The sequence below is a fragment of the Diceros bicornis genome, chromosome 31 (genome assembly GCF_020826845.1).
Source record: "Diceros bicornis minor isolate mBicDic1 chromosome 31, mDicBic1.mat.cur, whole genome shotgun sequence".
Taxonomy (NCBI): Eukaryota; Metazoa; Chordata; class Mammalia; order Perissodactyla; family Rhinocerotidae; genus Diceros; species Diceros bicornis.
This window is the reverse complement of record NC_080770.1, coordinates 23482577-23495491: the sequence shown is the minus strand read 5'-3', so window position 1 is coordinate 23495491 and position 12915 is coordinate 23482577. Positions and strand designations below refer to the sequence as shown.

General features: G+C 36.2%; 1 protein-coding gene across 2 annotated transcripts in view; it reads right to left on the bottom strand.

Moving 5' to 3' along the window:
• The window catches only part of CKAP5 (cytoskeleton associated protein 5), a 97872-nt gene that overhangs the window by 61049 nt on the left and 23908 nt on the right, over positions 1–12915 (bottom strand). For both annotated transcript variants that reach the window (XM_058527017.1, XM_058527016.1), the window contains exons 2-5: positions 5669–5742; positions 5007–5200; positions 3080–3286; positions 167–338 (exon numbers count right to left, since the gene is read on the bottom strand). In XM_058527017.1, the coding sequence (XP_058383000.1) occupies positions 167–338; positions 3080–3286; positions 5007–5200; positions 5669–5725 (630 nt within the window). In that variant the 5' untranslated portion in view covers positions 5726–5742. The remainder of the gene's footprint in view (positions 1–166; positions 339–3079; positions 3287–5006; positions 5201–5668; positions 5743–12915) is intronic.

Below are 12915 nucleotides of genomic sequence, written 5' to 3'. Positions count from 1 at the left end.
TTAATGTGAGAGGACAAAGTAACAGCAGAGACAGCTATGCTCAGAAAAATCAACTGATTTCAAAATTAACAATGAAAAATAACTATTTGTAGGACAGAATATTAACAACAACAGGAAGGAAATATCTTCATATTACACAAGGACAACCAAAAACTTTGTTCCTCACCTGGACAGAGTTTATATTTTGTAATGGGGGTCTCAGAGCATCCCGAATCCATCTGTAAATCTCCACAGCAATTAGTTTGGCTTCATCTCGAACAGCCTTCTCTCGAGACTCAAAGAGTTTTGGCAACACTTTGATAATTGGCTTAAGCAAGATGATTTTGGAACCAAATTCACTAGAAGTAAAAAATTGGAAAAAAAACTGTCAACATGCAATATGCTTGGGTAAAGTGTTAGCTTTCATTCACTCAAACATAGTTCCATACCCATATATTAATAGAGTTATATAGGTTAACTTTTTTTAAGGGAGCAAAAAAAAAAGAACTCATAACCACATCTATGTTCAGATGTCATTCTTCCAAGAATATTATTTAATGTCTAGGGTCCAAAATAATATTACCATCTTAAAGCTAACCAGACTAGAAATAATTCAAATCTATAAAGGACCAATACTTTTGTAATATCTTAAATATATATGTATATACACATAAAAGCTTAAAAGTATAAACAAATCAGTTTATAAATATTTAGATAAGTGAAATCTACTTTCAATAAACTTTAATAGTTCTTATAATTAAGGTAGTTCACTCAACTCAACAGATCACTAATCCTGGCAGTGTGTGTTTCATTCCTGACTTCAAAGCTATCAGCCTGTAACTCCAGGCAACTTAAATCTCTCTTTGCTTCAGTTTTCCATGGGGAAAACAGGTGCATTCTGGCTTCTTTTAAAAAGGTAGCACATTGTATTTTTAAGTTCCCAACTGGCCAAATTTAGCCTTCTGATTCACTGCTAACATTTCTGAATAACAAATTCTGAAGCAAGAGAGATTTAGCTATGAAAAAACACAGACATTCTGGAGCAGGACCGATATATACTATTTATCTATTATCTGAAGTATACAAATTTCTCTCATGTGCACAAATGCAATAAGATTTTTCAGTAATAGCTACTGACATGTTCCCACAGGTAAAGGAGGAGACTGTGAAAATACTCTCCCTAGAAAGCGATATTTAACACCCGACACCTGGTTGTGTAAATATAGTTTACTATATTTTTAATAATATAATATAGTTTAAATATAGATATTACAACATGAAAATAACCTAGATGATCTCCAAGATTTCCTTTAAAATCCCTTTTATTTTAATAGAAAAGAACATTTTAACTCGGTTCAGTCGACCCAAGACCAAAGGAAAAATAAGAACTTATGGGGATGATAACCCATTCCGTTTAAGGATATTCATCATGGTGCTTGAAGAACCTAATATTTGGGATCTCTTCATCTTCCTTTATATTACTACTGGTTTCATCTGATTTTTTTTTGTTTCTCTATCTTGGCCTACTTTTGAAAGATATCAAAAAAAACAGATGAAACAGGTCCACAGGGAAAATAGACACCTAACAAAACAAAACCTAATTCTGATACTAAGCAAATTACTATAGAAAAAAAAGGATTTTAGAAGCCCGTTTTAGGGGCCACAGAATATTTTTGGTCTCCTGAAGCTATCACTAATATAGATAGCTTGAGGAAGCTCTGGAACCTAGGATTGAACACTTCGGCCCAAAGTTCTTGAAGGTCCCAGAGAGCTATTTAGTTCCACTATACATTCTGAGATGCTTTAGGACAAATAAAGAACCACACAAGGATGGGACTAAAAAACATGTATAAGACATAAGAAGATATCCCTAACTTGTTCTTTTTCTACCCTTATTCTCCCAGTCAGCCTAAAAATGAAATAACCAGAGTTTACAGCATTCTAGATTAGAAACTTCTAATTTCAAAGTAGAAGATTATAATATATATTTTTACTAAGAGATCCAACACTAAGGACAGATCTACTGAGACAAGCAGAGTCTTGATAATCAAGTCAATTCACTAAATTTCTAAGATGCTAGAAGGAGCATACTATTTACTACTCATAAAAACACATGCCTACTATACTGTAATAGACTAGAAACGAGGAAAAATTTATTACACAGAATCTAAGTGAAAGTCAAATTTTACAAAAGAACATTATGAACCAAGTGAAAGACAATGTAAAAGTTTAAGACTTAATTGAGGATAGTTTAACAAAATTTAAAAATTTTGATACTTTCACATAAGATAAACACCAAAGGAAGAATTTTCTCCAAGAAGTAGGTGATACAGAAAATCACAAGAGAGCTGAGTTGGGAAGATCTTCACTTCCATAGGTCACACATTCAGGATTTCACTAGAGCTGCTTTCTAAAGTATCTCATGTGGATATATTGGGGACAGGATATCAGATTAGAAGGACTGCCAAATCAGAACAAACTAGTGGTTTGTCTAATTCAGACTTCCATAGCAAATTACAGCCACTTGTTCCTGAAAGAGATCCCATTCATGAAAAACTTCACTGCCAAACAACGAGAAATTCCAGGGTTGAAAATAACTTATTACATAATAGTAAGAGTTATTTTCTTTTTGCTGTTGCTGTGCTTCTGTTTAAAGGCATATAGCATTTGCTTCTACTTTACTAAAAAGGCACCTAAACAAAGATTTGCTTTAGCCAACAAACCATGTTTTTAGCCAACACTTCAAGTCATAAATTTATGCTTGAGGATAACAAGAGAAAAAGAGCTGCTTAAATACCCTAAAGGGTGCTTTTCCATGAAAAGGCCAATTCATAATCTGAGAACAGGTCAGAAACATCCTCTGCTCATCTTCATTAGGAAGGGATTTAGATGATGTAACTATGCAACACATTGAAGGATAAAATTACTGAATACAAAGTGCCACATTTGAGGAATGACTTTAGTTTTTCCAGGTCACTTTCCTGGTTGGTGTGGCATGCCAAGTTATGTCCAACAGTTTTCATTTCTATTTAAACCAAGAACTCAAACTCAATTGAGAAATTCTAGTTAACAGAACTAAAGCAAAAAGAAAAAGTCTTACCTTAAGGCTTTCCTCAGTGTTTCTATACAGGCCACTATGATCTTGGGGTTCTTATTGTCCAGGCCTTTTAGGAGTTCTTCTTGCACAGCCTCTCCTTTCTCAATCTCTATGTACATTAGACAAATCTCAATGCCTAGCTCCTTGGCTTTGGCTTTCGGTTGGTTGAACACTTTACTTACGACACCTGACACAACTTCTCCCGTGGTTCTGTAATATAGATTATAAACAACAACCCCACACACAAAAACACATTTTAGTAGAAAGAGCTGGAAAAAAGTCACGGAAAGGGGGGAACAAACACTTTTTAAAATGCTTAGAAATAATTTTTTTTTTTTTTTAGTGAGGAAGATCAGCCCTGAGCTAACATCCGCTGCCAATTTTCCTCTTTTTGCTGAGGAAGATTAGCCCTGAGCTAACATCTGTGCCCATCTTCCTCCACTTTTTTTGTATATGGGATGCCACCACAGCATGACTTGATGAGCGGTGCGTAGGTCTGCGCCTGGGATCCAAACTATGAACCCTGGGCCACCGAAGTGGAGTGCACGAACTTAACCACAATGCCACTGGGCCAGCCCCAGAAATAAATTTAAAAATTAGAGACTCATTTACAAGAACATCAAAAAAAACCTCATGCAAACCATGAACGCTTAAGACATGTCACATCAGACAATGACACAGAACCACAGTTTCTGTTTATAAATATAGAAAATTCAAACAAGAAAGCAAAAATCCCTTGAAATCCCACTACCCAAAGAAAATTACTTTTAACTTTTTGGTATCCATCCTTCCAGTCTTTCTATATGTATATAGATAGACAGACAGACAGACAGACAGACAGATATATTTTACCAAAATAGGACTACAGAGTTCTTGCTTTTTTGAAATTTTTTTAAAAAGTCATTTTTAAACACTTCTTAGGACAAGAGAATTTCTTCACAGAGGGAATAGATATATACCTTTAATAAAAAAAGGCTGCTCCTGACTCCTTGGAAAGACTTGACATTAACTTTATTGCTTGAGTCTCTTCTAAATTAAGTAAAACCTGTCTACTGGAAATTAGAGGAAGTGAGTGGGTTGGATTACATGCAGCATTTGTCAAAAAAGTTTCTAGTATCAGAGGAAAAATGAAATAAAAAAGCAACGGTCTCATTAATGGCAAGGGCAATTTGGTGATGCTGGTTAACAAACTGTCAAATTAATGATCGTCGTTATCGGTATAATCTTTGAAGTAAGTCAAGTATGTATTTCTTGTGCAATTAAGTCAAGCCCCCCCCCCCTTTTTTTTTCCCTATGGAAGGCTCCTTTCAATGACATAAAGAGTAGTGTTTGAAAAATCAGGATTATGAAGTACGGGACAGTGGGTTGATTAGAAACCTCTATCATCTACAGCTCAAGTCAAACAGGGCAAGAGTCACAGAGATTGTTTAGTTAGCATTACCTCTCATAGTAAGAGATAAAAATGCCTAATGACCACAGGGAGAAAGATGTGTTTCTAAGATCACCTACCTGGGAACCCTTGTAGAAAAAGATTTTTGTAATGCCCAAATGTTTTCAGTGAAATTCTGGTAATTCCTTTGCTAACAACCTCAGTTTCTTCTGAAAGTTACTAAAGATTTTCCCTCTTAGTTTAGAGTAATTCCCATACAAAAGGTTCAAAAGGAAAATCACTTGCTCATCAAACATTAAAGTAAAAACTCAAGATTTGATTTCTAATTTGCTCCTCTTTAGAGATCTCATATACCATTTAGACTTCAGAGAGCAGATAAACACTGAATGAAAAACAAGTATGAAGGAGCTATGAAAGTAAGAAAATAGTATCTTCTAAAAGTGCTAATACCTAAGGACAGTGATCCATCAACACACATAAATTAATCCCTGTAGTACCAGACAGGGTTTGTACCAGAATAGTTGGAAAGAAACCACTTACTTTCCTGCTACATGGGCATTTTCGACATAAACAAGTGCAGCTTCTAATCCTTTCAATTGAACCACAGCATTGGAATCAGTCACAAATTTTTTGATCAAGCCTAAATATTTGGACCATTCTGGGCTCTTTTCATCCTTTATTTTCTGGAAGATCTTCAGGGCTTCTTCATACCCACTTAACCTTGCTTTCCATAGCTAAAAGAAAAGTAGTATTTTGAAAAACAAAATTTAATGATATTATTATTAATTTGGGGGTAGGGGGCTAAAAATGACTACCCTATACCAGGCAATTTGAACCAAGGACCCCATGATTAGAAACAAGAAAAGAGTTTAAGAAATTCAGATCGTTTTCAAAAAAGATTAGCTAATAAACTTTTAATATTTATGATATTCTACCAAGGCCATCTAGAATTCATTACAGGCTACTAAAAATGTATCTCACTTTGCATCCAAGTATTAGTAATTCCTTCTTTGTAATATGGCATTAAACAGGTAACAATACAAACATGAGAAATCATCTTGCTGAAACTGCCCAATCTCCCAAGTATGTTGTTTTTCAGTTGTATTGTGTAATCATTAGGCAGCTTTATACTAACCCATATAGTATATACGCTGATAAAACAAGCCAATGACACTGCGGTTTGAGTTCCAGAAAAGTCTTACCTTGTGTTCACATTTCTGATCAACTGGCAGTTTCATCCACTCACTGTCATCTCCCATTGTGCTTCCAGTTTCTCCTTAGAATTAATAATAATTTGTGGTCAGATAAAAATTGATACTATTAACTCTAGCAATCAAGCAGTCTCTTGAGACAAAATAACTTATCTGAGATTATTATTTCACCATGCATGTACCAACAATTCTTTGGTCAAATGCCCATTTAATTCCATTAATAGAACATTTAAAAAGTAAAAGAAAAAAGTCAATCAAAAAATCTAAATGAATCTAGAAGGGACAGATACTTGTTTAAAAAAAAGAGAGATACTTATATATTTTCCCAAATGGGAATTTTTTAGATATATGACAAAGTTAGAATAAAAACTGAAGAGCTGAGCTACTTGCCCTTTTAAAAGGGCAGGAAAAGAGTTTTGTTTTTTTTTTTTTGGTGAGGAAGATCAGCCCTGAGCTAACATCCATACTAATCCTCCTCTTTTTGCTGAGGAAGACTGGCTCTGAGCTAACATCTATTGCCAATCCTCCTCCTTTTTTTTTTCCCCCGAAGCCCCAGTAGATAGTTGAATGTCATAGTTGCACATCCTTCTGGTTGCTGTATGTGGGACGCCGCCTCAGCATGGCTGGAGAAGCGGTACCTCGGTGCGCACCTGGGATCCGAACCCGGGCCGCCAGCAGCGGAGCGCGTGCACCCAATCGCTAAGCCATGGGGCCGGCCCAAGAAAACAGTTTTAAAGAAAGTCATACTTTTAACTGTTAACCTAAACCACCTTACAGAAAATCAATACGGAAAAATCTTGACGCTACCCAGCTCTCTACCTAATTCTGGTAAATACGCCTCTAGTCAATGTTAACATAACCTAGCAAAAAACTAAATCCCTAAATAAACTATTCCTTTATAAACTTGAAACCACTTTTTAGTTAGTGAGGTTTATAGTCAACATTCCTTTAACAACTTTATGCTATTCATTTAGATAACACCTTTTTTTCTGATTATAAAAGTAATGTATGTTAAATGCAGAAAATCTGGAAAGTACAGAAAATACATAGGAAGGAAAGTATTAAAACACAATTTTACCACCAGTTACCAGGATGAACAACGAAGTGTGTATACATTTGAATCCTTCCAGATTTTTTTCAATGTACATGCGGTATATAAATTATATGAAAAAGACAGGGATAATCCTCTTGTAATTTTTTTCTTATATGGTCACATTTTCCCATATTTGAGAACATGATGTTTATTTAAAGGCTGCATAGCACTCCATCTTATCAACGTACCATAATTATCAACCCTAACGTTGGACATTTAAATTGTTTCCGATTTTTCAAGATTATAAATAACATAGAAGAGAACCTGCTTATCTCTCTGTCCCCAGTCCTGGTCTGATATAAAATACATCTTCAAAAAATACTTGTTTAATGAATATATACCTTAATGGTGTCTACTATGAATCAAGTACTGTACTTTGTACTAACAACAACTACATGAAAAATATTCTCCCCACTTTATACACTAGGCTCACAAAGTTTAAGTAACTTACCTAAAACAACAAAGCTGGTAGGCAGTGAGATCACACTAAGATGCAAAGTCTCTGCCTCTCCCTTTACAATTTATTCCCTCCTATCAAAATGTAGGAAATATCCCAGGGAAATGTATACACTCAAAGACTGAATTGTAAGAGTTTATTAGAGTAAGCGGAACTCTCACTAAGACTTCTCTCCAAAATCCCCAGGACCCTATGAAACAATAGCAGTGTGTTTTAGAGTAGGAGTCAAACCTTAATAGAGAATCTATAGGAACTCGAATACAGCAAAGGTGGGAGATAAAATAGTACAACAGTTTGGAAAATAGTACTCCGTTACTTAAGTTGATGATGCATATGCTCTACTATCCAGCAACTCCATTTCTAGGTATACGCGCCAGAAACTGATGTCAACTGCACCAGAATACCTGTAGAAGGATATTCATAGCACTGTTGTTCATACAAGTCAAAAGACAGAAACATTCGATAAGTTCATCAAAAAGAGAATGAATAAATAGTGGTATATTCACTGAGTGCAATACTATATAGAAATGAAAATGAATGAACTATGCAGTACTTCTCAAACTCTACAGTGAAGGACCAGTCTTTTTTTTTTTTTTTTTAAACTCAAATAATTGTACACTGATATATTTATCAAATACAATAAAAATGATCAGATCTGGGGCTGGCCCGGTGGCGCAAGTGGTTAAATGCGCATGCTCCGCTGTGGCGGCCCGGGGTTCGCCGGTTTGGATCCCAGGCGCGCACTGAAGCACCACTTGTCAAGCCATGCTGTGGCGGCATCCCATATAAAGTGGAGGAAGATGGGCATGCATGTCAGCCCAGGGCCAGTCTTCCTCAGCAAAAAGAGGAAGATTGGCATGGCTGTTAGCTCAGGGCTGATCTTCCTCACAAAAAAACAAAACAAAACACAACAAAAACGGCTAATTTTATGTTATGTGAATTTCATCTTAATTTTTTTTTAAGTTCCCAGGTGATTCCAATGTGCAGCCTGCGTTGGTCTAAAGTTACTTTCTTGGAACAAGTTTGAGTTGCAAAAGCAATCTTTCCTGACTGTTTTTCAAAGAGAAATACTCAATGAAAGCTTTTAAAACCTTTTCCAACCAAGAGAATGTGAACAATAACATTAGATTCTCAGTATTCTATGAGTTCACTGCAATACTCGTTTTTTTGTTGTTGTTGGTTCCTTTTAGAAACATGAAGAAAAAGGCTATCCAACCTAACTGCCTCGTATAAAATTTAGATGCCATTGTGCTATACTTTCTGAAATGGCTTCTACTACTTTATAGCCTGAGTTTTAAAAAATCGGTGTTTAGGATTTTGCTTCTTTCTATTCAAAGGAAAGGCTTTGCTGCATACCAACACTTCCCCAGCCATTGTAATAATGGATACAGTGTTTGTGTATACATGTGACACTGGGGACTCTTGCTCTGTCTTTGTGTTTTCTTCTTCCAGGATTGATATACTAACAAAAAAAGGACTGTTCCACTAATTTTCCCTCATAATCATTTTAATTTTAAAATTAATTTTAGAATTTTTTTACATATACAAGAAAATATGAGTTATAAAGCATTACAATAAAATTGACAAGTTGACTTGCCCCCATCTAAAAATTAGAACACTACCATTTTATTACTTCACCTGTGCATTTCTTTCCTACCCCACCCATCCTTCTTCCCACAGAAGTATGTTCCCGAAGTTTGCTTACTTCTATGCCAGTCACAGCCACATATTCCTAAACAATAAAATTAATTACACTTATGAGCTTTAGAAAAATGTTATCATACTGTTTGTAGTCTTCCATAACTTGTTTCATTCAATATTTCATTTGTAAAATTCACCCATGTGGTTTACTATAGTTCAAAGCTACTCAAAGTGTAGTGCCAAGACTGGTACTAGTTCACAAACTTATCATTCAGAGATAAGTACAGAAATGGAGATAAGCATTCAGAAACTGCCATACACCTCTTCTAACTTCTTTTATTATGGTGGTTTGGGGAAATGAAAAAATTTCAGAAAGGCTAAAGTATAAAATGCAACAAGCAAAGTACAGGGATGCAGAGTCAGCCTAGAAAGTAGTCAAGATCAGGCCCTGGAAGGTCTTGTAAACAATGTTAAGGAATTTGGACTTTATTCCAAAGGTAAAAGGAGACCTTGAAGGACTGTAAGTAGGAAAATTACTTTTCAAAGACTATGTAATGTAAATGTAAAAGCAATGTAAAGAATGGCTTGGAAGGCAGCAACAATGGAAGGAAATCAGTTAGAAGGCTGTAGTCTAGGGCCGCCCCATGGTTTAGCGGTTAAGTGCGCGCGCTCCGCTGCTGGGGGCCAGGGTTTGGATCCTGGGCGCACACCGACGCACCGCTTCTCTGGCCATGCTGAGGCCACGTCCCACATACAGCAACTAGAAGGATGTGCAGCTGTGACATGCAGCTATCTACTGGGGCTTTGGGGGAAAAAATAAATAAATAAAATTATAAAAAAAAAAGAAGGCTGTAGTCTAAATGAAAGATGATGATAGCCTGGACCTACGGGTGGTGGCAATGGAGACAGAGAAAAGGAGACAGATCTTAGAGCTATAAGGAATGTCAAAGAACGTCCTCACTGAATGAATGTAGAAGGGGTGTAAGAGAGAAATGAAGATGAAGTTTTGGACAAGCTAAGTTTGAGATGCATGCTATACAAGTATAGATGTCAGCAACAGTTGGAGATTTAAGCAAGAGAGAGATCCGGCCTAGAGACAAAAATTTAAAACTTATCAGTAGATAAATGTAATTAAAACCAAGGAGATGGATGACAGCACTGAGGGAGAATACATAGTGAGAAGAGGGCCCAGGATAGAGTTCAGATGAAACCAGCATTTACAGGACAGGTAGATGAGCCACTCAGTGCACCATATATGCCTGGCACATATAAAATGATCAACTGAAGTCTGCTGAGGAAGCAAAAATACCCACAATAATCCAAGAAGCAGTAACAGTCTTATCAGATTTGAGTTTTTGCTATTTGAGAAAAATTTTATTACCTTCTATTTCTGCCTGCGAACCTAAAAAATTTAAATTAAAAAAAATTTAAATTAAAAAGAAAAAAGAAAGAATTCTCTATCTTCAAACTTGAAGTGAGACCTTGGGTAAGTTACTTAGGCAAAGCCTCAGCATGCTTGTGTGTAAAGTGGGTTCTTGTATAGATTAAATGAGTTAGTACACGTAAAACTCTTAGACTAGGTACTTGGCATCTAACAAAGGCTCAATAAATGTTAGCAATTTACTATCATTATCAGTGTTCATTGGCATTCCCAATTTGAAAATATTTATTTCATTTCTAAATTACAGTTGACTTTATTTTGGAATTTTATAGGATTAAAAGAGCAAACATAAATACCCAAAACTGAATTTAGTTAAGACATTTTACTTACAATAGTTACTTAAAAATGATATTAATACAAGTCATAAATTAAATATTTGAAAGAGGGCCTGGCCCCGTGGCTTAGTGGTTAAGTTCAGCATGCTCCACTTCAGCAGCCCAGGTTCGTGGGTTTGGAGCCCGGGCGTGGACCAACACCACTGGTCAGTCATGCTGTAGGGGCGATGCACATACAAAATAGAGGAAGACTGGCACGGATGTTAGCTCAGGGCTAATCTTCCTTATGCAAAAAAAGAGGAAGATTGGCAATAGATGTTAGCTCAGGGCCAGTCTTCCTCAGCAAAAAAATAAATAAATATTTGAAAGAGACTAAAATACATTACACATAACACACAGACCTCCTACAATTTTACTACAGCTGCTTTACCTTCTTTACTTTTATTCATGCACTGACCAAATAAAGAACTGAAACTATGGCTTTTGCTTTTTTTTAAATTTGGACTGGTTAACACTTGAGGGCAAGACCACGTCTCTCTCTCTTGTTCCTTCAAACATAAAATGGAATTAGTACCATTTACCTCCCATTTTGCCTTAAGAGTCTACAAAATGGGTTCTTTTTTGTGCCATAAACCCCTGGTGAAGTCTATAGACACCAGGGGTTGTCTATATTCTGAGGTCTATATTCCTCAGAATATTTTTAATGCATAATATAAAATATTTAAGATTACATTAAATTATGTTGAAATACAGTTATTAAAATATTTTTACATGTGACTATATAGGCTTATTCATTAACACATTAAATAAAATCTAGCAGCAGGTTTTTTTGTGTGTGTGTGTGAGGGAAATCAGCCCTGAGCTAACATCTGTGCTAATCCTCCTCTTTTTTGCTGAGGAAGACCGGCTCTGAGCTAACATCTATTGCCAATCCTCCTCCTTTTTTCTTTTTTTTTTCCTTCCCCAAAGCCCCAGTAGATAGTTGTATGTCATAGTTGCACATCCTTCTAGTTGCTATATGTGGGACACAGCCTCAGCATGGCCGGAGAGGCGGTGTGTAGGTGCGTGCCCGGGATCCGAACCCGGGCCGCCAGTAGCGGAATTTAGCCACTTAACCACTAAGCCACAGGGCCGGCCCTAGCAGCAGGTTTAATAACTACTGTAATTCTGAAGTTATGATGATCAAAAATATTTTGATATATCACATAATGTGATTATGAAAATGATTTCTACTGCTGACAAAAGCATGAGTTCTTCTACTATTATTGTGGTTTACTGCCTATATTCTTAACTGAAGAAACTTAAAATTTCAGTTAAAATGTTAGTGAAAATAAAGATGTGATTATTTTTCCTTCCAAGTTCACAGAATCCCTGACTTTTAACCCCAGGATAAAATCACTTTGTCTACAATCATTTTTGTCTGTGTGTGTGTGTGTGTGTGTGTGTGTGTGTGTGTGTGTGAGGAAGATCAGCCCTGAGCTAACATTTGTGCTAATCCTCCTCTTTTTTGCTGAGGAAGACCGGCTCTGAGCTAACATCTATTGCCAATCCTCCTCCTCCTTTTCTTTTTCCCCAAGGCCCCAGTAGATAGTTGTATGTCACAGTTGCACATCCTTCTAGTTGTTGTATGTGGGACGCGGCCTCAGCATGGCCAGAGAGGCGGTGCGTCAGCGCGTGCCCGGGATCTGAACCCGGGCCGCCAGTAGCGGAGCACGCGCACTTAACTGCTAAGCCATGGGCCGGCCCCCATGACCTTTCAAATTCTATGAGTACATGAAGATTCCTTACTTTCAAAGACTTTAGGGTGCTGTTTACAATTGTCCCAAAGTCCCTACTTATAACAACAGTTAATACCAATCTTATACTTCAATAGCACTTCATATTTTACAAGTATTTTTACAATCATTCTCTTATTTGAGAATCTAGTGATGAAGACATTTAATCCCTTCTATGTATTTCATAAGGTAAATGCAAGCACACTGTTATATTATCTCATTCTGGTTTCTTTTTCTTTTTTTGTATTATCCTTAGTTATGCAACTCTTACTGAACTATAAGATTCTCTTGATTAAGAGCTTTTTGTCTTATTAATCTCTATCCTCACAAGGCTCAAAAAAAAGAAGTAGGATAAAGTTAGTATCACTATCTTCTTTTTACATATGGGGAAACAGAGGTTCAGTGTCTTGCCAAAGGTCACTTAAGTAGGAGAGACTGGTCTAGAAGAGGCTTCTTGATTCCTAGTTAGGTGAAATTTACCTACATATGGTTTCTAGATTATCTATAGTGACAACTATTCACACTTTATAAATAATAAGATTTATTCGGGTGATTA